General features: G+C 60.6%; 2 protein-coding genes across 2 annotated transcripts in view; one reads left to right on the forward strand and one right to left on the reverse strand.

Moving 5' to 3' along the window:
• The window catches only part of Ptpa (protein phosphatase 2 phosphatase activator), a 31,861-nt gene extending 26,261 nt beyond the window's left edge, over positions 1–5,600 (forward strand). The window contains exons 9-10 of the mRNA XM_070014816.1: positions 951–1,058; positions 4,293–5,600. Of these exons, the coding sequence (XP_069870917.1) occupies positions 951–1,058; positions 4,293–4,370 (186 nt within the window). The 3' untranslated portion in view covers positions 4,371–5,600. The remainder of the gene's footprint in view (positions 1–950; positions 1,059–4,292) is intronic.
• Positions 5,601–20,887: 15,287 nt separating this feature from the next.
• Positions 20,888–22,508, reverse strand: Ier5l (immediate early response 5 like). Its single transcript, XM_070006558.1, has one exon. The coding sequence runs from the start codon at positions 22,296–22,298 to the stop codon at positions 21,069–21,071; it is 1,230 nt and encodes a 409-aa protein (XP_069862659.1). The 5' UTR covers positions 22,299–22,508; the 3' UTR covers positions 20,888–21,068.
• Positions 22,509–24,089: the final 1,581 nt, after the last annotated feature.

A 24,089-nucleotide genomic window follows, 5' to 3' on the forward strand; every position in this document is an offset into this window, starting at 1 on the left:
TTCCTTGCCAGACTCAGCACTTTGCTTTTCAGAATCTCTCAGTAGTTTGGACCTGTACAGAGCCCTTGTCCCTAGCACAAATGCTGTCTTCAGGCTGGAGGATTGGGGGGGAGGGAGGGGGAACACGACAGGGTGAGGAGCGGCTTGTGAACTTACTGCTACCAAGCGTTGGCCTTGTGTCGGCGGATGGATACTCAGGCTCAGCCCCCTCTCCCAGTGCTGTGGTTTCTGATGCCATGGGAACGGCAGAATACCTCTCCTCTTGGAGGGTCAGACTTGGGCAAGAGCCGGATCCAGGATGGACTGGCTGTGCTGTGCTGCCCCAGCTGCTGTGGCCGTTCTTTCCCTTCCCCCTGGCCAAGCCAGGCTGGTTTCCTAAACACACCTCCTGAACTGCTGCCAGAGTCCCTGTCTACCCATTACTGATTTCTTCCCTCCCCCTGTGGAGAGCAGTGTGACGCCCAGGGCCTCCACAGTCCCACTCCCCTGCCCTTCTCGCTCTGCCTGGCAGGTGTAGCTCAGGCGCCCGCCAAGGGGGAACACTGGGCCTGAAGGGTAGTCCAGGTGGCTGCTGGTGTCCTTTGAATAGGAATGAGTTCCGTCCTGGCAGGGGGCTCTGTGGCTGCAGAGGAGACCTGGGTGCAGGTCTTGTTTTCTTGTTCCTGCTGGATTTGCTGGATGGTAGGAATCAGGCCTTGGTTTTGGCTCTGGGGCAGAGTGGTTATCTGAGGACAAGAAGGTAGGCAGACATGGAGGTTACAGTTTTCCAGGAGGCCTTGATGGCCAGGGGCCCATCTCTGGCTCATCCTTGTGATTGCTGGTGCGTGCCTCACAGGCACATGTATGGCTTGGCCGCATGTGTGTACACGCATGTGTGCAAGCCCGGTGGGGCAGTGCTGGCAGGAGCGGGAGTGTCTCCAGCATGGGGGCCTCCGGACCTTCTCTTCCAGATGAAGACTGGCCCCTTCGCAGAGCACTCCAACCAGCTGTGGAACATCAGCGCTGTCCCCTCCTGGTCCAAAGTGAACCAGGGCCTCATCCGCATGTATAAGGCTGAGGTGAGTGGGGGCTGCCTAGCATGCTGGTCCCTGGGGACCAAGAAGACGCACATTTGTTTTGCCAACACTTGGGACCTCAGAATCCCCCACCTAGGGATGGGCAGTCCAGGAGCACTGGGCGGAGGTCCACCTAATCTGTGCCGATTAACTCAGGCTGAAACAGGCCCTGCTGCTGGGTGAGGCTGGGGCTGAGGTCTCTTCCACTTGTCAAATGGCCGAGGGCAGCCTCAGTGTCCTTGCCAGAGAGGACAGTGGTCTTGGGATGGGTGTGATCCTCTGGAGGCACTGTCTTGGTGGCCTAGGGCTCGAGTGTGCAGTGGCAGGTGTGGGGGGAGGGGGAGAAAGGAGGGTGCAGGTGGTCCTGCTGCCAAGCAGATCTGCTGCGGGGAGGGGCCCTGGGTCCCGGAGCTCCCCTGCTGGGAGGTGTTACCCTTGTGCTTGTCCCCCTTGCTGAGGGCCTTCTGCCCTCTCCCCATCTTGGGGGCTGACCTCCCAGCCAACAGACTGTTCAAGGGGGTCACTGTTTCTTTCTCTCCTGGCCCCTCCGCACCCCTCCCCCAGCTTGGGCACATGAACCTGAAGCCTGGAACTGCTTGACCTCCCCTACCTGCAGCCACAAGTTCACAAAGCCCCCCCTCCTTTTTTTTTTTTTTTTTGTGGGTCGTGGGGCTTGAACTCTGGGCCTGGGCGCTGTCCCTCAGCTCTTCAGCTCAAGGCGAGCGCTCTACCACTTGAGCTACAGCGCCACTTCTGGTTTTCTGGTGGTTTATTGGAGATAGGAGTCTCAGGGTCTTTCCTGCCCGGGCTGGCTTTGAACCCTGATCCTCAGATCTCAGCCTCCTGAGTAGCTAGGAGTACAGGCGTGAGCCACCAGCGCCCAGCTTTTTTTTTTTTTTTTTTTTTGGCCATCAGGCTCACCCTGGCTCCTGGCTAATGATGTGAGGTATGTCCAGTGGCTGTCCATCCAGATGCTTGGCCACCCTGCCTTGCCTTCTTTTCTGGGAGGAGGACCCTAGTATATACTTTGCTGTATCCTGACCTTCCTTACATCAGCAGTCAGGACACAGAGAAGGGATGGGAGGGAACCTAGTTTGGGAGCACACGTGCTCCCCGCCTGGCTCCCTTGGCTTGGCCCTGAAGGGGTTAACACACATGAAGTGACCTGGCCTGGCCCTCTCTCCTTCTGCCTCCCCTCTGGACCTCACACCCCGTGTCTAGGCTCCAGCCCACGTAGCTCTAACCTCAGAGGCCTTCCGGCTCTGTGCTACAGCTTTCCAGCTCTCGCACACCTGGGGCCAGCCCACCCTCCACCCTGTCCTTGATGGTCCTGCGCCTGCCTGCCCCTCCTGCCCCTCACCCCGAGGGGCCCTCCCCACTGTGGGGTGTCAAACACCTAGGGTGCAGGTTCTCCTAGGACTCTAGCTGTCTTCCCTGCTGGGCCCCCAAGTGCTGTCCTGTCTGCATGTCTCACCTCCAGTGGCTCCAAACCTGTCTTGGCCTGGGGTCCCTCTCTAGAGGCGGAGAGCTGGAAGCTGACAGGCCTGGCAGGGCAGGGCGCTGCGGGGTGGCGCTGGAAGGTGATCAGGGTTTCTGTGCAGAAGAAGGATGCATCCTGCCACCACCAGCCCGGGAGGCCAGCAGCCAAGCAGGTGGTGAGCAGGCGTCCCCCTTGAGGACACAACACTGGCACTTGGCTCCCCTGGGTGCTCTGCCAGGCCAGGCTTGTGTAGGGCTTGGTAGCGCTGGGCTTGCTGGCTGTGGTTGGCTCTCCAGCCATGGAGAGTCGCTGTGGTGGGCCTTTGGTGCCTGCTCAGTGGGCCACCGGGAGGACCTTCAGACCCTCCAGCTTTGAAGCTCAGACGTGCGTGGGCTGCAGTGCAGCGCCAGGGCCCTGTGCTGCTTCAGGGCTAGACCCGGCTGTCTCCAGGAGGCCGGTCCTGAGCTTCGGAAGGGCAGAGCCAGGCACTGAGAAGGCTGTGTGAAGGGGGCCTGTGAGCCCGGAGGGTTGCCCCTCCTCCCCGGCATCGCCCATCACCACAGGCCCGGGCAGGATGCTGGAGGGCCTGGGAGGGTAGGGGTACCGCGCTGAGAGGAAGGTGTGGCTGCCAGCATCTCCTGGCCTCCCAGGGCCTCGGCTGCCCTGGCTCCAGCAGCCTCCCTGGTTCCCAGGAGTTCTGAGGGCCCAGTGATGACAGCCTTTGCCCTGCCCCCACTGCCTTCCCCAGGAAGAGCCGCGCGGGTTGACCTTTGACCCTTTCTGGAATTCCAGCGCCCTGGGGGGCCCTTTCCAAACTCCCACCACTTCCTATGACATAAGCATCCTGGTAGCTGCCTTGCCTCTGGCCTAGACCTGCTGTTCCTCCCCCGGGCCTGTTCCTCACTTTCTCTGCTCAGCTCCAGCCTGGAGCCTGGCTGTGGCCCCAGCTCTGTTCTTCCTCTTCCCCGGAGCTGAGCCCCATCCTTCCCCCTCCTGCCTCTCCCTCCACAGATCCACATATGTACGACCCCCCCCCCCCCCCCCCCCCCGCCATCAGTACCTGTCCTCAGACCAAAGTCAGAGCAAGGCCCTCGCTCCGTTGAGGCCCTAGATCTTGCTCCCAGGCCAGGAGGTAGCCAGCTGCAGAGGTGAAGGAAGGGGCCAGGTGGAGCTCCTTGATGCTGGCATGGGGCAGGCAGGGCCCTCCAGGACCAGGCCGGCTTCGGCGGGGGAGGCTCCTGTGGGTCTCCGCTTCCCCTGTGAGGCTGTGAGGGCCCGGGCTGGGTGCGGGGAGTCGCTGTCCGCTCTGCCCGCGCCGCAGCTTCTGAGACTTGCGGAGCCATGTCAGCTGCTTCCTGTTGTCTCGCCCGGAAGTGCTAGGAGGCCCTGGCGTCTTCCCCGCGGCCCCACACCTGCGCTGGCCGGGGGCCCTCAGGGGTCCTCCCCATCCCCTCGAGTGATCAGCTTTCCCCTTGGGACCAAAATAGGTTACTTGGTGGCTTCTGCTCTTGGCTTCTGCTTTGTGAGCTTGGACTCCCCTCATGAACAAGGGGTGTGGTGTGTGGGGGTGGGGATGGGAGGTCAGGAGGAGGTTGGGGTGCTGCTCTGACTGGGATGCACCTGGGGCCCTGGATAGCAGTCTCCCAGGGCTGCTCTGGTCTGAGCCTCTCTGCTGTCCAGGGCCCCTTGGGCGCAAGAGGCAGGGCAGGCCTCGGCAGGGTGCAGACTGGCCCTTACCTCTCTTCCCTCCTCCTCAGTGCCTGGAGAAGTTCCCTGTGATCCAGCACTTCAAGTTTGGGAGCCTGCTACCCATCCATCCCGTCTCGTCTGGCTAGGGGAGCTGAGCTGCCAGCGCTGCCCAGGCAGGGCTCCTGGGCCCCGGGCCCCTCCCACCCTCCCTCTGTTCTTTCTGTTTGATGAGAGGCTGTTTACTGGGGTGGGTGGTGAGCAGGGGGCTCGACAGTGGTCAGTTTCCGACTGCTGCTGTGGTGGGCAGGCAAGAAGAACTGGGAACTGGTGCCCGGGCCCCGCTCTTGCTCCTGGCCTCCCTGGCTCCTGTCCAGTCCATTGAGACCAGAGGCTGGGGAGGCACCAAGCACTGTTCCCCTCCCCTTCCCTTCCCTTGCCTTCCCATGCCTTCCCTTCTGTTCCCATGATGCCTTGCTATGGGTTGGAACAGCTGTCCTCCAGAGCTGGAGGTCTGTCTGGGCTGGAGCCTTCGTGGTGAGCTCTTAGTTGTTTCAGCCTTCTCAGAGGCCCCTGGGCCCGCGGGCATCTGCGTCCAGAGCTTCATCTTGGCTTTTCTCTCCTCTGGCCCTTGGCTTGCCCAGGTCTCCTGGCTATAGGCGCAGTTCCCCTCCCCTTCTGGAAGCTGCCCACTGGGTAGACCCTAGGCTCCTGGCAGAGTCTGTGTGATTGGTTGAAGCCTTTTTCCAGACCTTTCCCCTGCAGGGAGGAGGCAGCGGGACTCAGGGAGCGGCTGGGGCTGTTGTGTCTCTGGAGAAGCTAGGTTCTTGCAGTCTCAGGCTGACGCTGCTTCTACCTCCATGCTGCTGCGAGCTTTACCGGAGGCCGGGGCTGCCGCTCCCGTCTTCCCCTGGGTGGGTGAGGATGGGCCTGGAGGGTGGGAGGCCGCAGCCACACCCCTTCTCCTGCTACCTCTCTTCAGGGGACAGGTAGGTGAGGGTGCCGGGTCCCAGCACGGGCCTGAGCTTGGGCGGGGCTTCCAGGCCTGGCCCACCAAGGGTGAGGGTTGCTGGCAGCAGCTCCCCAGTTTTCCGTCTGCTCCAGGCTGGTGGCTGCAGGCCCGCTGCCCCAGCATCCAGGCCTGCCCCTGTGGGCTGCAGAGCCCTCAGGGAGGGGACCCTGAGGAGCCTGGCCCTGGGCTTGACTGGGGCCAGGATGGTCTGGACAGAGGCTGGGACAGGAGTCATCCGTGTCACAGACAGTTTGTTAGGAAATGCCCAGCGCCTGCCTCCCTCCCAGGGCCAGACCGCTCCCTTCCCAGCACCTCCAGCCCCGCACCTTCCTTGCTGTTCGGATTAAAGCCTCTGTTTTGCACCTGTCACCTGTGTGAGACGCATCTTTTTCTGACACCCATCCTCTGAGTGACTCCCTGTCACATCCGCTTCCCTGAGCTGCAGGTTCAGATGCGCCACCAGCCTGGCCCACCCTGGCTGCTGGCCCTGGAGTTGGGAGTAGAGTTCGGGTTTTGTGTACGCTAAGAACCTGGAGTGAAGCCCCCCAGGTGGTGTGGTCCACTCGTGGGGTGTGAAGCGGCGGCGTAGGTATGGGGCGGTGTCACCAACAGGAAGGAATATGAAGGAAGAGAGGCCAGGAGCAGCCCCAGGTCTTGGCTCGTGTGCTGCCTGTCTGCTGCTAAGGGGGCGGCGCCCGCGCTGGGCTCTGCTGCTCTGGCAGATGGGCAGTGGCTGCAGAGGCCGGCATGGAGTGACCACCAGCATGAGGCGCAGTGCACGGCCACCCACACCGGGTGCCAGCAAGGGCACGTGGGCTGGGTGCCCTTCTCCCAGAGGGGGGCACAAGACACGAAGGACTCCTCCCAAGAGCCACAGGATGGGAAGAGGTCCCCAGGGTGACACGGGCAGCCACTCCCAGCCGTGGTGCTGCTTGCCGCCACTCAGGCCAGTGTCCCCTCGCCCTGCCAGGTCTGTGCGTGGGGCAAGCAGGCGTGGGGTGCCCTTGTGCCTGCCCCCTGCTCTGCAGAACTGGGGCTGAGAGGTCCGGCTTTGGGCAGGTGATGATGCGGGTGAGGGGAGGGAGCAGGCCCATCGCAGGCCCTGGCTGCCTCCCTGAACATCCAGGTGGACCAGGTGGACACTGGTTCTAGAGGGAAGGCCAGTCAGGGATTGTACCAGGTTTGCCTTGGCACAGAAATGTGAGGCAAGGCTGCCGGCTACAGAGGGCTGGAGGGAGGTGGTGTATTCCGCTGTGGGAGGATTCGAACCTCAGACCTGTGAGGGGAAGCCAGCAGACCCAGAACCCACGGGAGACAGCAGCCTGTGCCCCATCCTGCTGCACAGCGCAGAGGTACGGGGGGGGGGGGGGGCGCGGGCGGTGAATGCTCCTTCAGGAGCAAACCAGCAGCAGTTGGGGTGGAAAGAGCTCAGGGCTGGGTCCCCAAGACTCAGGCCCAGATCTGGGGAACCCAGCTAGTATTAAGTGTGGAGATGACACAAGGTGAGAATCCCGCCTTCAGGAAACTTCTGACTTGGTGCAAGAATGGTTTCTAGTCTAGAGGAAGGTCATGCAGGCTGCTGGCCAGGCACTGGAGCTGTGGAGCCAGTGAGGCTCGGTGTGCAACTGTGGGTAGCTGGAGGCAAAGGTAGGTGGTCCTGGCTCCAGGGCGTCTGTGCCAGGCTTGGGGGTCTCCTGCAGCGAACCCATTGCACATGGCTGCCAGCCCCTACCCAGCTGCCTTTAATTCTCTGTAAAATACATGAGTGACAGCCAGGCGCTGGTAGTTCATGCCTGTCATCCTAGCTACTCAGGAGGCTGAGATCTGAGGATCGCAGTTCAAAGCCAGCTCGGGCAGGAAAGTCCAATAAACCACCAGAAAACCAGAAGTGGCCCTATGGCTCAAGTAGAAGAGCACTCACCTTGAGCTGAAGAATTCAGCGACAGCACCCAGGCCCAGAGTTCAATCCAAACGACCGATTTTTAGGAAAAAGTGTCACCTGTGCTCTGCAGGGTGAACTGTGGGAGAGCAGGCACTACCGGCCTGGCGTGGCTCTCCCAGTGCCCAGCACAGAGGCTGGTAGGCCGCAGGCACCTGGTGAGAAGCTGCAGTTGAGGGAGGTGGAGAGGGTGGGTGCTGGATCAGAACCTGGGACCTGGTTACCTCAGCCCAGGTAGGAGATGGTGAAGGCCCTGTGTGGGCCAGAGAGAGGCTCTGGGCTTGGAGGAGGGAGATGGAGGCAGGTTTCGGTGCTGGGGAAGAGAGCTCTCTGACCAGAAGCCCAGAGAAAGGATTGGAGCTGGCCGTGGAGGATGCGGAGCGCAGGGACGAGGCCAGAAAGCCCTGCCAGGCTGACGGCAAGGCTAGCAGGACTGCCAAGATCCCACCCTGCTAGGGTGGTGGACCTGACGCAGCCACAGTCCACAGGCCTGCTGAGGCTCCGAGCCCGCCTGCCTCTTAGCTCTTGGTTCCAGCCGTGCTAGGCCTCCTTTCAGTCCTTCCAGCTTTGGGCCACTGATCAGTTGCGCCCTGGCCCTGTTCCCACAACTTTCCTCCGCTGGGGGGAGCCGTGCCCCTGTCACTCTTCAGGGCTGGGCTATGGCTTTCTCTGAGAGGCCTCAGCTGGCCCCACTGATGGTGGCCACCCCAACCCTAGCTGGGCAGTGTAGCTGTCCTAAGGCCGGCTGGATGAGCTGGAGGTGCCGGGTTCCGAGGGCGCTGGGCTTGTAAGTCTGGGGAGAAATGAGGATTTAGGATGGCAGAGAGAAGTGGAAAGGGGCCCCGTGTGTCTGCCAGCTTGGGGACCAGCAGGGGTAGTGAGGATGGGCAGGGCCAAGGAGACCAGTGGGAGCTGCCCTGGCAGGTGCTGGCCGGGCCCGTGTTTCTTTATTCACTTGGCATATGTGGGCAGCACTCTGTTCCAAGGCCAGTGTGGGCTCTGGGATGCTCAGCCAGCCAGTTAGGCCGCATAGGCCACTGGCTGCATACGCTAGCGTGGCGTACCCCAAGAAAACGCTGGAAACACCCTATGTGTCCAACAACTGGGGATCGTTAGAGTCAAGGGAGCAGGCTCCAGTGGCGGGCGGATGACAGGCCTGTGTGTGTACTGATCTGCAGAGATGTCTGTGATCGGGCGTTCCACGGGACAGGCGGCTGCTACAGAGACTGCACACTCGGCTCTGCAGACTCTTTATCCACTTCCGTGGACAGAGGTGGCCATGCGCTCAGTCTGGGTGGTGGGGCCACGGGAATTGTTTTCCTGACTTCCAACGATGGTTATGAAAAGGTTGAACCTGACGGCAGCCGCAGAGGAGGGATTGTGGGTATGAACTTTTGTCTTTTGTTTTCCACATTTAGTTTTCAGATCTTTGCACAATGCCTGTGCATGACTTTCATACTAAAAAAGAAGGAAAACCTTCTTGATTAAAACCTCGTTCCCTGAAGAGCCGGGGGAATGGCATAGCTCTGGCAGGAGATGCAGAAGACAAGGTAAAAGGAGGGTTGCGCATTTTCAATAGGTGATTTGGCTCACACCCTCAGTGGGGGGGTGAGCCAGGACTGGAGCCCAGGCTGCAGAGTTGCAGGGGCAGCATCTGAAAGTATTTGCACTGGACAAAGAGCTGTGGCCTAAACTGGGTGTAATCCTAGCTACTCAGGAGGCTGAGATCTGAGGATTGTGGGTTGAAGCCAGCCTTAGCAGGAAAGTCTTTGAGACTCTTTGTCTTTAATTAACCACCAAAAAAAGCCAGAAGTGGAACTGTAGCTCAAGTTATAGAGTGCCAGCCTTGAGTAAAAAAGCAAAGTGATAGTCCTGAGTTCAAGTCCCAGGGCTGGCACAGAAAAAAAAAAAAAAACCAATGCAGGCTGGGTGCTGGTGTCTATGCCCAGACCCCAAGTTCAAGCCCTACCACCAATTAAAAAAAAAACAAAACAAAACAAAAAACAGTAGGGCTGGGAAGGTGGCTCAGTGGTAGAGTGCTTGCCTTGCATACATGAGGCCCTGGGTTTGATTCCTCAGCACCACATAAACATAAAGTTCTGGAAGTAGCGCTGTGGCTCAAGTGGTAGAGTGCTCACCTTGAGCTGAAGAGCTGAGGGACAGCACCCAGGCCCAGAGTTCAGGCCCCATGACCGACAAAAAAGAAAAAAAGCGGGGAACTGGCAGCTCCCAGGTGGGCATCTACAGCTCCCTCACCTGGTGGTGCCTTGGAGGACTCAGACTGCTCTCAGGACTGGCAAATACAGCTGTGAAGGAGCACGTGGGCCCACTTTTTCCATTCCTTTTTTTTGGGGGGGGGGATCGATTGTAGGGCTTGAACTTGAGGCCCTTCTGCTTTCCCATTCCCACTGCCAAGTTTGTGGCCCCAGGGCCTTTGAACCTGCTATTGACTCAACTGGGTCTACCTGGGCCCCAGACTTAGCAGGGTTTCAACTGGGTGTCTGAAGCTCTGTTCAGGTGCTGCTTCCCCAGCACAGCCTTCCTGCCCTCTATGAGTTGTTGCCCGGAGCTTTTTTCCCCAGCCAGCGTGTGCCCGCCTCTCCCGTGCAGCACTCATACCTGCCACCACACGCATGACCTGGGGGTTTCCTCTCTAGCTTTTCTTCCTCAGTGAACGTAGAAGCAGGCTTGCTAGTTACCATCGAGTTACTGGTGGCTCTCCCAAAGTAGGTAGGTGCGCAATAATTCGTGGTGTGTGTGTGTGTGTGTTGTAGGGTTTGAACATAGGCCCTCACGTTTATTCAGCTTGCATGCTCATGGCTCATGCTCTACCACTTGAGCCACGCCTCCTATACAACTTTTTGCTGGTTCATTGGCGATAGTCTTAAGGACTTCCCTGCCCAAGCTGGCCTTGAGCCTCAGTCCTCCCAGTCTCAGCCTCCTGAATATCTAGGTTTGCAGGCGTGAGCGATCGGCGCTTGATTCCAATAACTACTTATTGAACACAGAAAGGATGGCACTCCTGTCCCTGAAACGTGCTGTTCAGTGCCCCCTGCTGCTGTGGTGGCTGCAGGAGCTCCAGTGGTGGTCCAAGCTGGCAGGACATTGTCGAGCAGCAAAGGGAGACCATGTGTGCTGCCCTGCTGTGCGTGGCCCAGAGGGGTTATCAGGCCTGGAGCCCGTCCTCGCAAGCCTAAGGCCCTCCTGCAGGCGGCATCCCTTGGCTGCCTTCTGTCCCCACCTCTGCCGCTCTGCCAGAGCCAGGGCCATGCCAGCCAGCTCCCCAGGGAGGGATTCCGACCCCCCGCAGAGGTTTAGCAAACCCTGCTCTGTGCAAGCCTGTTCTCAGCGCGGCTGGCTCAGCCGACTGAGCTGCTGAGGGGATTGGGCTAGTGGAGGAACACAAGAAAACAGGACACAGCCATGTGTCAAGTGGATGGGGGGTGGGGTGGGAGGGGAGTGTGATTTATAGTGCAGGTGACAGGTCAAGGCAGACTCCAGTGGGAAAGGAGTTAACCATGCAAAAAGCCTGAGAGAATATTCCCTTCAGAGCCATGGCAAGTGCAAGGGTCCTGCGGCGGGAACAGCCTGGACATTCTGGAGGTGCAGAGGAGGTGTGAGGAGGCTGGCACACATGGAGAGCACGGGGTGCATGGTAAGGGCAGGGAGATGATTAGCGGGACCCGTTAGGAGGGCAGCGGCGCGGTGTAGGCCAGAGGCAGACAGGAGGACGTGGGTCACCTGCTGGTGGGACAGTGGGCTGGGGTTTGTGGGAGCGGGGCGGACACTGGGTGGCCGCTGTCTGGCAGGGGTGGTGGGAACGGTCAGCGACTGTCTTCCCGCAGTGGCTGTCAGGGCCCAGGGTGTGTGCGCTAGCTGGAGAGCTCAGGGCTCGGTGGCACTGGGAGGAGGCAGGAAGGGGAAGGCAGCCAAACTTGGGCACGTGGAGGACAGAGAGGAGGAACCCCAAAGAAGGCTGGGGGGGTGAGCAGATGGAGAGGGGCGTGGAGTGCTTCCTTCTGCCCGGAGCTGCATTTTCCTGGTTCGTGTTGCAGGTATAGCGCAGGCACGGTGAGTTGGGTGGGCAGCTGCTTCCCTCTCTAGAAGGGGCTGAAGAGGGGCTGACCAGCTCCCTGGGCTAGGGACAGTCACGTCTCCTGACCCAGCCAATCAGGGAGCCCCTGGCCTTTCCATCCTTTGTGATTGGCTCAGGGACGAGCATGTGACCCACGTTGAGCCAATGAGTGTCCCGCCTGTACTTCCTGTTGGCGCTGCTGGGAAGAGTCCCCTTGTGTCCTGAGGGGCCCGGAGGCTGGGCCAGCACGGTCAGAGGGCCCAGTGCAGAGTGGAAACACAACCCCTTGCTCAAAATGCAGGGAAAATGGCACACCCACAGTCACTTGTCACGATGCTTTTAATTTTGTCCAATGCCATTCTAAGGAAACATGAAAAGTTTCAAAGGACATGAATTTTACCCTCATCTTGCCTTTGTGCCCTACTAGTTTTAAATACAAATGCCAGAGCATTTAACTCATATGCAGAGTGTCAGTTGTGGGGCCTGAACTCTGGGCCTGGGCGCTGTCCCTCAGCTCTTCAGCTCAAGGCTAGCGCTGTACCACTTGAGTCACAGCACCACTTTTGGTTTTCTGGTGGTTTTACTGGAGATAACTCAGACTTTCCTGCCTTGGCTGGTTTTGAACTATGATCCTCAGATCTCTGCCTCCTTAGTAGCTAGGATTACAGGTGTGAGCTACAGCCGCCCAGCACAGCTTTTATTTTCTGGCTTGTCCTGAAGAGTTCCTAGAGGTGGCCAGAAAAGGCAAACACTTAGCTGGGTGCTGGTGGCCAGTGGCTCACGCCTGTAATCCTAGCTGAGATCTAAGGATTGCTGTTCAAAGCCAGCCCAGGCAGGAAAGTCCATAAGACTTCATCTCCAAAATAAGCAGCACAAAACAGGGCTGGAAGAGTGATTTAAATGGCGTGCCTGCCAAGGGAGCATGTTGAGCAAGCTTAAGGACCTGAGTTCAAATCTCAGTACTGGTAAGAAAAAAAAAGCGGATTCAAAGTTTCAGTATTTATCAGTTTTTAGATGGCAACTGAACTCCAAGTATAGCACTGAACTCCAAGCCTGGGGTTTGCACGTGGGAACCCCGTGCAATTCCTCAGAGCCTGGCCTGCCTTGTTCATGCCACAGGAAACCTAAGATGAGGGGAAGGAGACACAGGAAGTGCCGAGAGACAGCCAGTGAGCTTAGATGATGCATGTGAGCCACAGATTCCAGCCGTGCCCCAGCTAAATCTCCATTACCCCCCCCCTCCCATCCCCTCCGCCCGGAGGCCAGGCCCAGAGGCTGGGAGAGGAGAGACTGCAGCCTGGGAATATTTATCCCTCCTCCTCCCCTTTTTATTTTTTGTTTTTATTGTTTTGTTGGTGGTGGGGCTTGAACTCTGGACCTGGGGCACTCTCCCTTAGCTCTTCAGCTCAAGGCGAGCGCTCTACCACTTGAGCCATAGCGTCACTTCTGGCTTTTTCTGCTTATGTGGTGCTGAGGAATCAAACCCAGGGCCTCATGCATGCGAGGCAAGCACTCTACCACTGAGCCAGCCCTCCAACTCCCCCTTTAATATTTTTGAGACATCATCTAGCTGTGTAACCCTGGCTTGCCTTGAACTCATGATCCTCCTTCCTCAGCCTCCTAAGTTCTGGGGTTGCAGATGTGCCTGACTGGGTTTCTTGGTTGCTGTAGAGAATCTCAGGTAGGGCATGCAGGTTGCCAGTGCTCAGCTGCCCCCTTCCCACATGGCCCTGTGTGTCCTCAGGATGCATGCTCCTCCTGTCACAAGCACAGAAAGAAGCTGGGCACCGTGACCCAACCCTGTAATCTCAGCTGCGCAGGAAACACAAACAAGAGGCTCACACATGGTTCAAGCCGGCCTGCATATGAATAGGAGTATCTATTCAATAATACTAATGTAACTAAAGCAAAAAGGGCCGGGGTAGCCTGCAGTTCTGAGTTCAAACTCCAGTACTGAAAAGAGAAGCAAAAGCAGTGGGTTGTTTCCTAGAGCACCAGAACCCAGGATGCACTCACCGTCTGTGAGGCTCCAAAGCGCCGGCTGTGGCTTGGGCCTGGCGTCCAAAGTCACACTCACTTGCTGTTTAGGGGAGGAGGGAGCCCTCCCCACCCTGCTCTCTGCCTGGGGTCCCTAAGATGGAGGTGTCAGACAGCACCAGAGCCAGAGCCAGCCAGCCACAACCTGGAAAACTGGTCGGGGCGGCTGGAGGTTCATCTGTGCTGCCTGGCCCCGCCCCGCCCCGCCCCGCCCCTGCACTGACCTGGGGGGGAAGGAAGGAGCTTCCTGCACCACCCAGAATCCTCAGGATTTCTGAAGCGCCTGCCGGGCGCCAGGCCGGGCTCCAAGTCTCTTCCTAGATCATGACTGAATCACCCAGACCTCAGTCTCAGAACTATCAAGAGCTCATTCTAGACCCACCGGGCAAAAGCTGGGGCTCGGCCCGTGAGCCAGGTACTCCAGGATCTAGCACAGAGCTCCCCGCCCAACCCATCCCTGCTTTCCTTCCTGGCCCCATCTCCTGCCCCTCCCCACCTTCTGCCCTCTGACGGTTCTGTAACCATGCCCAAGCAGCTCCCAGGCTTTCCTTCACCTTGTGGTTCCTTCTGCCTGCGGTGCCCTTCCACCCTCGTATGTTCTGCTGGCCTCCTCTGAAGGGGTCTTTCCTTCCCGGTCCTCGTGTGGCTTTCCAGCGATGGGAGACATGCTGACCAATGGGCTGGGATGGGGGTGAGCAGAATCAAGATTTGCAGGAGTGCCTAACCCCAATCCTGGCCATGGCGCTGAGACAAGCAGCCCAGTTGTCTTAGTTGGGCTTTGAGCGCTTACTAGGAAGGTGGCTCAGTGGTAGAGCGCTTCCCTTGCATGCTCTGAGGCCCTGGGTTCAATTCCTCAGCACCACATAAGCAAAAAGAAAAAAGCCGGAAGTGGTGCTGTGGCTCAAGCGGTAGAGTGCTAGCCTTGAGCTGAAGAGCTGAGGGATAGCGCCCAGGCCCAGAGTTCAGGCCCCACGACCGGATCCCCCCCCCAAAAAAAAAAACATCTTCATATGTTAAATCTTGGGGATTCATTTGTTGCTGCAGCACAGATTATCTCATGCTGACTAATGTAGCAGACCCGTCCTGGTCTCCACGCAAATATGCAACAGTCTAAAATATACAAGGTCCTCCCATTCCCTCCAGACCGTCTTCCCTAACTCTGATTTCATTTTCATGTATTTTTTTTCTTTCTTTTTGTGTGTTGTGGGGCTTGAACTCTGGGCCTGGGAGCTGTCTCTCAGCTCTTCAGCTCAAGGCTAGCACTCTACCACTTGAGCCACAGAGCTACTTCTGGTTTTTTGGTGAATCACTGGAGATAAGTATCACAAACCTTTCTGCCTGGGCTGACTTTGAACCGCCATCCTCAGATCTCAGCCACCTGAGTAGCTAGGATTACAGGCGTGAGCACCGGTTTTCATGTAACTTTTTTTTTTTTTCCTGAGGTTTCTTGGTTTTCTTCTTTTCTTTCTTCCTCCTTCATCTTCTTCCTCCTCTCCTTTCTCCCCCTTTCTTTTCCTTCTTCCTTCCTCCCTCCCTCTAGACATACACACACATGCTTGCACCAGTACCATTTGAACCCATGACTGCTAATTCTTTCAGTGCTCTACCACTTTAGCCATGCCTCCAACCTGGAATTTTGCTGATTAATTAGAAATGGGAGTCTTCCAGACTCAAGCCCTAGCTGGCTTTTTTTTTTTTGTCGGTCATGGGGCTTGAACTCTGGGCCTGGGCGCTGTCCCTCAGCTCTTCAGCTCAAGGCTAGCACTCTACCACTTGAGCCACAGCACCACTTCCGGCTTTTTTTCTGGTGGTTTATTGGAGATAGGAGTCTCACGGTCTCTCCTGCCCGGGCTGGCTTTGAACCTCGATCCTCAGATCTCAGCCTCCTGAGTAGCTAGGATTACAGGCGTGAGCCACCAGCGCCCGGCGCCCTAGCTGGCTTTGAATGGAACTACAGTCCTCAGATCTCAGCCTCCTGGGTAGCTAGTGGGAGCGGATGAGTGAATGATGGTGTCTAATGGAAGCAGTCAGCACTGGGCAGATGCCAGTGCTCATCGTAGCCACCGAGTCCGCTGCAGCAGCACCTGTGTGCTCCTGACTGTGGACACTGGACCTCTGACTGCTGGGCAGCTGGGGCCATGGTGGCTTTCAGAGAAGGGACCTGGGTCTGTCAGGGAAGCAACTCCCACAGGTGCCCGGGGAAGCTGGAGACTGAGCTGGGGTTGGTCCTTCCGGCCCTGTGTCTCCTCAGCGCTGCTCCACTGGCTGCCCACCCACCAGGCACCATCCTGTGCTCTCTTCATGGGCAAGCAGCAACTCTGAGCAACTGGTCTACCATGATGGCAGCTGGCGTGGGACCTGTTGAGATGACATGGCTGTGGCCAGGCTCGCTCCAAGATGCAACCGTGAGCCAAGCGCCGGTGGCTCCCGCCTGTCATCCTAGCTACTCAGGAGGCTGAGATCTGAGGATCGCAGTTCAAAGCCAGCCCGGGCAGGAATGTCCATGGTTTACTGCAGATAAACCCTCTGCCTGGGTCTCCCCAAGTCCAGGACAATGCTCCTCAGCTTGGCTGGCCTGTCACCAGGCACCTCCCTTTTCCAGAAAGGGCTTCTCTCCATCTGGGAGGGTCCTCGGAGGCTGCAAGCTGTCCTTTGGCCTGGTCACGGGCTTGGGACGGCACCTAGGCTAACCACACAGCAGACTCCTTGCCTGGGATTTTTTTTTTTTTTTTGGTCAGTTGTGGGGCTTGATCTGGGCTGGGCGCTGTCCCTCAGCTCTTCAGCTCAAGGCTAGCGCTCTACCACTTGAGCCACAGGGCCACTTCTGGCTTTTTCTGCTTATGTGGTGCTGAGGAATCAAACCCAGCGCCTCATGCATGCAAGGCATGCACTCTACCACTAAGCCACCTTCCCAGCCCTGGGATTATTTATTTTTATATGCTCAACTGCTTGAACTACATTAACTATTTATTTGCTTATTTATGTATGTGTCAGGGTCTGGGCGCTGTCCCTGAGCTTTTTTTTTTTTTTTTTTTGGGTCCCATCGTGGGGCCTGGGCACTGTCCCTCAGCTCTTCAGCTCAAGGCTAGCACTCTACCACTTGAGCCACAGCACCACTTCCGGCTTTTTTCTTTTTGTTTATGTGGTGCTGAGGAATCGAACCCAGGGCCTCAGGCATGCAAGGCAAGCGCTCTACCACTGAGCCACCTTCCCAGCCCCTCCCTGAGCTTTTTTGTTCAAGGCTAGTGCTCTACCACTTGAACCACAGTTCTACTTCCAGCTTTTTATGGGTGGTCAGAGATTGGAGTTTCATGGACTTTCCTGCCCAGGATGACTTTGAACATTGTTCCTCAGATCTCAGCCTCCTGAGTAGCTAGGATTACAGGCATTAGCCACTAAACCCAGTCTACCTGCTCATTAATTTTGCTAGGCTGGCCATAACTTGTGGACCTCCTGCCTCCAGCTCCAAGGAGCTGAGATTACAGGCATGTACCACCACACCTCGCTTCTTTCCTATTAACTACTCCCAGAGTCAGGCGCTGGAGGCTGAGATCGGAGGATGGCAGTTCAAAACCAGCCTGAGCAAGAAAATCCATGAGGCTCTTCTCTCCAATAAACTACTCAGAAAAAGCCAAAAGTGGTGTGGCTCCAAGTGTTAGAGAGCTAGCCTTGAACAAAAAGAAGCTCAGGGACAGTGCCGAGGCCCAAAGTTCAAGTTCCAGGACCAGCAAAAAATAAAAATTAAGAAAACGAATCCCAGTTAGCAACAAGGGAAGTGGACAGCCCAGCCCGTCTGGTGCAAAGCTATGGGGTTTGGAGGCTGGCGCTGTTGTGTGTAATTACAATGAAAAGCTGGTCCTTAATAGGAGAGTGGGAAATGTGAGTCTTGGATGTCAGAGGGCACCTGGGAGATTTGTGCCTGGCTCCAGCTGTACCTGAGGCTCGATGCGTTCCCTACTGATCACACAGTTCAATGCCATGAGCCATGAAATCCTACCTTTTGCTTTTGTCCAAACAGATGCCAGTTAAGCTTCTGTCTCTTACCAGATTGTCTTAAAGGGGCAGATCCTGTGTCTCAACAGCTATTGTTCCTGGAACTTAACAGCATGAACCACTGAGAGAGGGAGTGCCAATGTTTAAGGCATGATCAGGTTGGACTGGGCCAAGTTCCAGCATGTCCAGTGTGGCCACTATACTGGGGTTTGAACTCAGGGCCTCATGCTTGTTAGGTAGGTGCTTTACCACTAAGCCACCCCTTCCAGCTGCTTTTCTCAGGCCTAAAAGGTGACACAAATAAGCATCTGCTTCCGAAGATCCCTGGGAAAATGAAACAAGTCACCCTGGAGAGACGCTAGGCTTGCTGTGTTTGCGATTTGCTGGTTTTGTTTGTGGCAGTCCGGTTACCCTAGCGCTGGGCACTTTGTAAATGTGTCTCCAGTGAATGGAGAGGCGTGACACACACGGCTCCTGGCACGCACACCCGGTGCTAGTGGGACATACATGGTCACACGTGTGCTGGTGCTTTGTCTAACACGTGTGCGCACACACATGCAGAAGCTGGCCTCAGTGCCCTGCTCAGCAGTCCTTCTGGAGCCTCACCAGGACTCGTGGGCACCCTGCGCTGCCCATCTCAGAACCCCCCTCTCATCACTCACTGGGGCCCCAATCTCCTTCAGTGCCAAGCTCCCAAGCAGCCTCTCTGCATCCGGCCTGGGGGCTCTTGGCCTGGACTGGAGTCAGGCGGCGCCCTGCGCCCCAGCAGCCCCTCTGGGGCTTTCTGGTGTTCCTTGCGTGGGGGCTCGTGTGGGTCTCTGCGGTCATGGGGGGCCGGGGAGGGGGTGACTCAGGAGGCATGCCTCCTGGGGTCAGCACCCGGGCTGTTCACCCCTTGTTTTGGTGGAAGGTTTTCATGGGCCTGGATCGCCAGTAGCTGGTGCTTTTGGTTTATGATGCTCAGGACATTAACCCTTTGGATGACAATACTGGGTCCTGAAAAGATAAGAGGGGCGGGGGGCATGGACTTTTTTGGGGGGAGGAGGGGGAGTCCCCAGAGCTCTCCAATCTCCCCACCGCCTGCCACTCTTTCCCAATGCATTCCGAAGCTTAAGCTCAGACCTCGGAGAGCCGAGGAGGGTGTGATTTACGAATCGGGATTCCTCACTCCACCCCCCCCCATCCCGACCCCCGTCACCGCGGGGTCCCTGCGGGGGACGCAGAGCTCCCCCAGACCCGGGGCCGGTCCCGCGGCCTGGGCCCAGCTCGCCGCTCCCCAACAAAGGCGCCGACCGCGTGCCCCGCTGGGCGCGGACCCGGCGGCCCGGGGTCCAGCTCGGGCCCGGGCCCGCGGCGCCGTCCCCCGGGTGCGCGGAGCCGCCGCCGCCGCCGCCCCGCGCGCCCCGCCCCCTCCGCCCGCCGGGGCGGCGCCAGGGGGCGCTGTGGGTCCTGGCTGCGCTCGAACCCCAGCCCGGCGCCCCGGCGCGGCACCCGGCTCTGCCGGGCGGGGTGGGGGTGAAGGCGCCTCCCCCCCGGCTCGCGCCCCCCTCGCCCCCCGCCTCGGGGCCCCTCAGGCCCCCCCCGCGTCCTGCAGAGCGCACCCGAGAACTTTCGCCTGGCGGGCGTGACCCGGGGCCGGCCGAGGAGTCCCCCCCGTCCCCCGCCCCCGAGACCAGGGCCGTCGCCAGCCCCGGGGCGTCCGGGCCGCGGCTCTCCCCGGCCGCCCGGGGAGGTGCGAAGCCGGCGCTGGGAGTGCGGGGTCGCGGTCCGGCCCGCGGGGTGGCCGGGAGGGTCGCCCAGAAAAGGGGCGCGGGGGTGAGCGCCCCGCCGAGCGGCCCCGCTCCGTCCCCCCCTTCCCTCCTCTTCCTCTCCGAGCCCCTCGGGGCCGAGCGGAGCCGCGCGCGCGCGCCGGGCCGGGCCGCGGCCGCCGAGGCGTCCGGGAGCCGGCGGAGAGGCCGAGCCGCCGGCCGGGCGCGTCCCCCGCTCTGAGGTCATCACGTAGGCGGGGGGCGCGCGGCGCGGCCCCGAGCCTGGCGGCCGCGGGGGCCGGGAGGGCGCGGAGGGAGGGGCGGGAGGCGGGAGCCGCCGTCAGCACACCACCCAGTGGCACGGAGCAGTGATAACAAACTCAACTTAAAAAGGAAAGGGAAAAAACTTCCTCAAGTTGCAGCCCGAGATTGCCGGCGTGCGTGCGGAGCGCGCCCCCCGGGGTCCCCCCTCCCCAGCCGCGGGGGGGCCCTGCTGCCCCGGCCGCGCGGGGCCGGCGGGGTCACGGGGCGCTGGCTCGGCTTCCGGCTGGACGCCCCGGGGCCGGGCGGGGGGGGGGGGCCCGCTGGCGAGAAGCGGCCGGGAAGCGCACGGCACCCGTTCCGTCCCCACCCCCGGCCTGCGGATGTGGGCCGACCCCGCCCGCCCAGGCCCCGGAGCGGGGGCTGGCTGGGGGGCAGAGGGGGGCGGTCCGCCCCCCCCAGCCAGCCCTCGTGAAGACGGCACCGCCGGACGGCTCCTGCGAAGTTTCGCCCACAATCCAAGGCCCGCACACACGGGCGGACGGGGTGCGTGGGGTGGGGGGAGCGGGCCCCGCACGGAAGGGCTGGCAACTTGGGAGTGTGCGCGCGGCCGAGGACCCGGGGTGGTGGGCGAACCCCACCTTTAAAACAACAACAGCAACAAAAGGCTTCTAACTACAAACAACCTCCGGACCGGAGCGCCGGCCGGGGCTCGCGGAGGTGGGAACAAAGCTGGCCTCCGGAAACGCCGCGCCGGGGCTCGCCGGGGCCCGCCGAACTTCGCGGCTCCCGCAGCCCCCGCCGACCGGGAACTTGGTGCGAAGTCCTCGGCGGCGTCGGCGGCCCGGCCCCGCCCTCCCCCGGGGCCGCCCGCGATCCAGGTGGAGGAATCGACTTCCTTTTTTGTTTGGCGAGGACCGCAGTGCGGGGCATGATGGGAAATGTAGTCTACCGGGCTCGCCCCCCACCCTCTTCCCCCAAACAGTGACCGGGAGGGTCGGGGTGCCGCTTCCCTCCCCCTCCGCCCCGCGCCCCGGAGGAGGGGGGAGGGAGCCGGGGGGCGGGCCGAGGAGGGGCTCGAGACGTCCGCCTCGGGAAGAAAAGAAAAAAAAAAAACCAACAAAGTTGAAGTGTTTTCATTTCTGCCTTCTCATTTGGAGAACTTTGGCGGCCGCCCCCGGGAGGAAGCGGGACCCACACGGCCCCTCGGACGGAGACTTTGCCTTTGTTTTTTCCGCCCCCCCCCCTTAGGATTTCACCAGCCCCATTTCCCACCCCGCCGGGGGGGGACCGGGGGAGCCGAGCCTCGGGCTTCCTGGGTCTGACAACTGCGTTCGATCGGCGTCCCCGGCCCCGCGCCCGGCGGGGTGCGCTGCGCCCCTGGCGCGCCCCCCTGCCCCGGGCGCCCAGGCCTCGCCCCCCTGGCCGCCGGGCACCTCCTCCGGGCAGCCGCCCTCCCTCACGTGGCAGGCTCCGCGCTAAACACCACTGCAATCACTACAATAAAAAGGGGGGGGGAAATAAAGGGAGTGGGAGAAACACAAAGCGTACTTAAACAGGCGCTTCCTCTTTCTGCAGAAATGAAGCCCGAGATTGCCAGATTTCTTTTTTTTTATTTTACAATTTTATAAAACATCAGCCTCCTCCTGCTCCCTCCGCTCGCCCGGGCGCAGCCCCCCGAGTGGCCTGGCGCCCGTCCCCTCTCTCCTCCAGCCCCTTGGCTGAGTCTTTGTCTGGCCCCAGCCCCGCGGGGGCCCCAAGTCCCTGTGCCCTCGGGGGTCCCTAGAAGGCGACAATGGCTCGAGTCCAGGCGCCGAGGCTGGCGAGCGCCTGCTTGGCGCACAGCTGCCCGTTGAGCGGCGGCGGCTGCTCGGCGGAGTCCGGCTGTCGGCTCACCAGCCCGGAGAAGCCCGAGCCAAAGATGGAGATCAAGTTTGAGATGTTGGACGCGTCCGGGGACGAGTCCGGGCAGAAGTCCTCGAAGCGAGCGCGTTTGCAGGGGGCGAACGGGGCGCCCCCGGGGGGCTCGGCCCCTAGGTCGCCCGCGTCCGCCTCGTCGTCGTCGTCCTCTTCCTCCGGGCCGGGGTAATACTTGCGTTTGCAGCCCGCGGCGGGCGCCAGGCCGGGTCCCGGGGCGCCCTGGCCACAGCAGGGGCAGTGGGCGGAGGCGCAGCAGTCCTGGTGCAAATAGCCGTTCTCCACCGTGGTCACCACGTGAGTGTCCAGGTCCAGCACGGTGGTCTGGCTGCTGCAGTGCACGCCGAAGTCCGAGGGGGCCGGGTACGCGCCCCGGTAGAAGCCAGGGGAGGAGGCGGGAGCAGGGGAGGCGGGCGGGGAGGCGGCAGCGGCGGCCGGAGAGGCGGCCCCCGGGGGCGCGGAGGGCGAGGAGCAGGCGGCCGAGGCGCGAGGGTCCCGCGGGCAGAGCGGGGCGGAGGGCGCGGGCAGCGACGGCGGCAGAGGCGCGGGACCCGGCGGCAGCGGCTCCAAGGGCTGCCCGCGATGGGGCGCGCCGTGCGGCGGCTGGAGCGCAGCGGCGCACCCGGGGAGCTCGGAGAGCGCCCCCGCGCTGCCTGCGGGCGCCCCGGCCGCCGCCGCCGCCGCGCAGCTCCGGGGCGCCGGGTGCTGGTGCTGGTGCAGCTGCTGCTGGAGGTGAAGCTGGTGGAGCTGGTGGAGCTGATGCAGCTGGTGTCGGGCGACCGGATCGCGCGCCTCCGCGTCCCCGCCACCGCCAAGTTGGAGCGGGCCGAAGTCGGCCGCGCTGGCCGGCATGCCGGGCGCCGCGTACGCGAGGGGCTGGGGCTGGTGGTGGGGCGGTTGCTGCTGCTGGTGCTGCTGCTGGCGCCGGTAGAGCTCGGCGTAGCGCTCGCTCAGGTAGAGCTGGCGCGCGTTGCGGAGCACGTAGGACACCAGGAGGTTCTTGTGCAGCTTGATGCCGCCGCGCTGGGTCCGCGAGCTGTGGATCTTGCGCAGGGAGATGCTGATCAGGCTCTGCGCGTCCAGGGCGCACTCCATGCTCCCGCGGAGACGGCGGCGGCACAGCAGCCGCCGCCGCCGCCGCTGCTGCTGCTAATGTTGTTGCTGCTGCTCGCTCTTCCGGCTTCCAGCCGGTCTCCGGGACGCACCGGGCAGGGGGCAACCGGAGCTCGAATCAGAGGATCGGCTGCGCTCCGCGAGGAGCCGCCACCATGCGTTGCGCGCCACCCGCAGGCTCGCTCTCCCCGGACGGCGCCAAAGCAATGAGCCTCCTCCGGCCCGGGCGCCAGCTATTTAACTGGGCAGGCCGACTCCGCCTCACACCGGCTCGACCAATAGAAATGCTCAGAGCCTCCCGAGTGACGGGCGCCGCCCGCCTCCGGACCGCTCAACTGACCAATTAGACCAAGGCGGTTCCTTTGTGCTATTCAAATACCGAACGGACCCCGGGCCTCCAACGCCGCCGCTGCCTCGAATGTTCTCCTGGGGCCGCGGCACCGCGCGGGGCTCGGAGCCGCCCCGGGCCGCCGTCCACAGCTCGCCTCGCCTCGCGGCGGCCACGTTAGAACCCGCGGCGGCTCCGAGCCCGGCTCCCGAGAGCTGGGGGGGTCGGCTCACCTGAGGACCCCGCGACGGCTCCGCCCCCTCCGCACCTGCGGCAGGTGCGCGCGCTTCCCCGGCCGCGGCTCCTTACCTGCCGGCCCCCGCGGCCCGCGAGGCCGAGGCCTCTGCAAGGAGCGAGTGGGGCGGCCGCCTGGCCCTGCCCCACCAAGAGGAAGGGAAGGTCGGGGTGCCGACACCGCAGAGTGTGTGGAGCTTGGCTGCCCTGAATCTTGGGCGGAGGAGCCCCTGGGAATGGACGAGGAAAGGGTGTCCTTTGCATCCGTCTCCAAGCCTCGAGGTGTGTGTGCGCGTGCGCGCCCGCGCTGATCATGAGACTTGAACTCAGGGCCTGGGCCCTCTCTGAGCTTTTATTTGTTACTCTCTGTTGGTGCTCTACCACTTGAACCACAGCTCCACTTCCTCTGCTTTCTGATGATTCGTTAGCGATAAGACTGGCTGACAGTCTTATCTGTCTGACAGGCTGACTTTGAAGCTCAATCCTCAAATCTCAGCCTCCTGAGTAGTTATGATTATAGGCATTATAGCCACTGCCGGGCGACTGCGAAAGAATCTAGATCCGCCCCCCCCCCCCTCCACCCGAAGCTTCCAGGCCAGGCTCTGCCCCCAAGAAGTTAGGGACCTGCCAGCTCCTGGGGCCCCAGGGCTTCGGAGGGAGTCGGGGAGCCTCCTGACTGCCACTTTCATGACCTCTTCCTTGCCACCTCACGAATAATAATGACAATAGAGATTGTTTTGTGCCTAGCAGGGGGCAGACCCTTTCAGGAGGCTAGGGGTGGAGAGTTGAGGCTTCCTGCCGCGTGGAGGCTGAGAAATGACTCGGCTGGCATCCTGAGTCAAGAGACCCAGCCAGCCCATCCTAACCCTGCAGAGTCTCCTTTTAACTTAAGAATTCTCACGATTTGTTCCTTTAGACGGAGTTCCAGCACCTTCGCAGAGCCAGGCGTCAAGGCAAAGACAAAGCTCGTGTTTACCCCTTTTTTTCAGGTGGGAAAACATGAGCACTGCCAGCGCAAAGGACTTGCCCAAGCTTTCCCTGCTTTCTGAGCTCTGGGGACCAGGACCATCTCTTCAGGCCTCCTGGAAAAGTCAGGATTGAAGTTGGATGTCAGCCTGGGTAGTAAATTCCATGAAATTCCATTTCCTAAACAATCAGCAAAAAGCAGGACTGGAAGCGTGGCTTAAGTGGCAGAGCACCAGGCTAAACTC

Source organism: Dipodomys merriami, unplaced genomic scaffold, assembly GCF_024711535.1.
Source record: "Dipodomys merriami isolate MVZ:Mamm:240054 unplaced genomic scaffold, mDipMer1.0.p SCAF_11, whole genome shotgun sequence".
Taxonomy (NCBI): Eukaryota; Metazoa; Chordata; class Mammalia; order Rodentia; family Heteromyidae; genus Dipodomys; species Dipodomys merriami.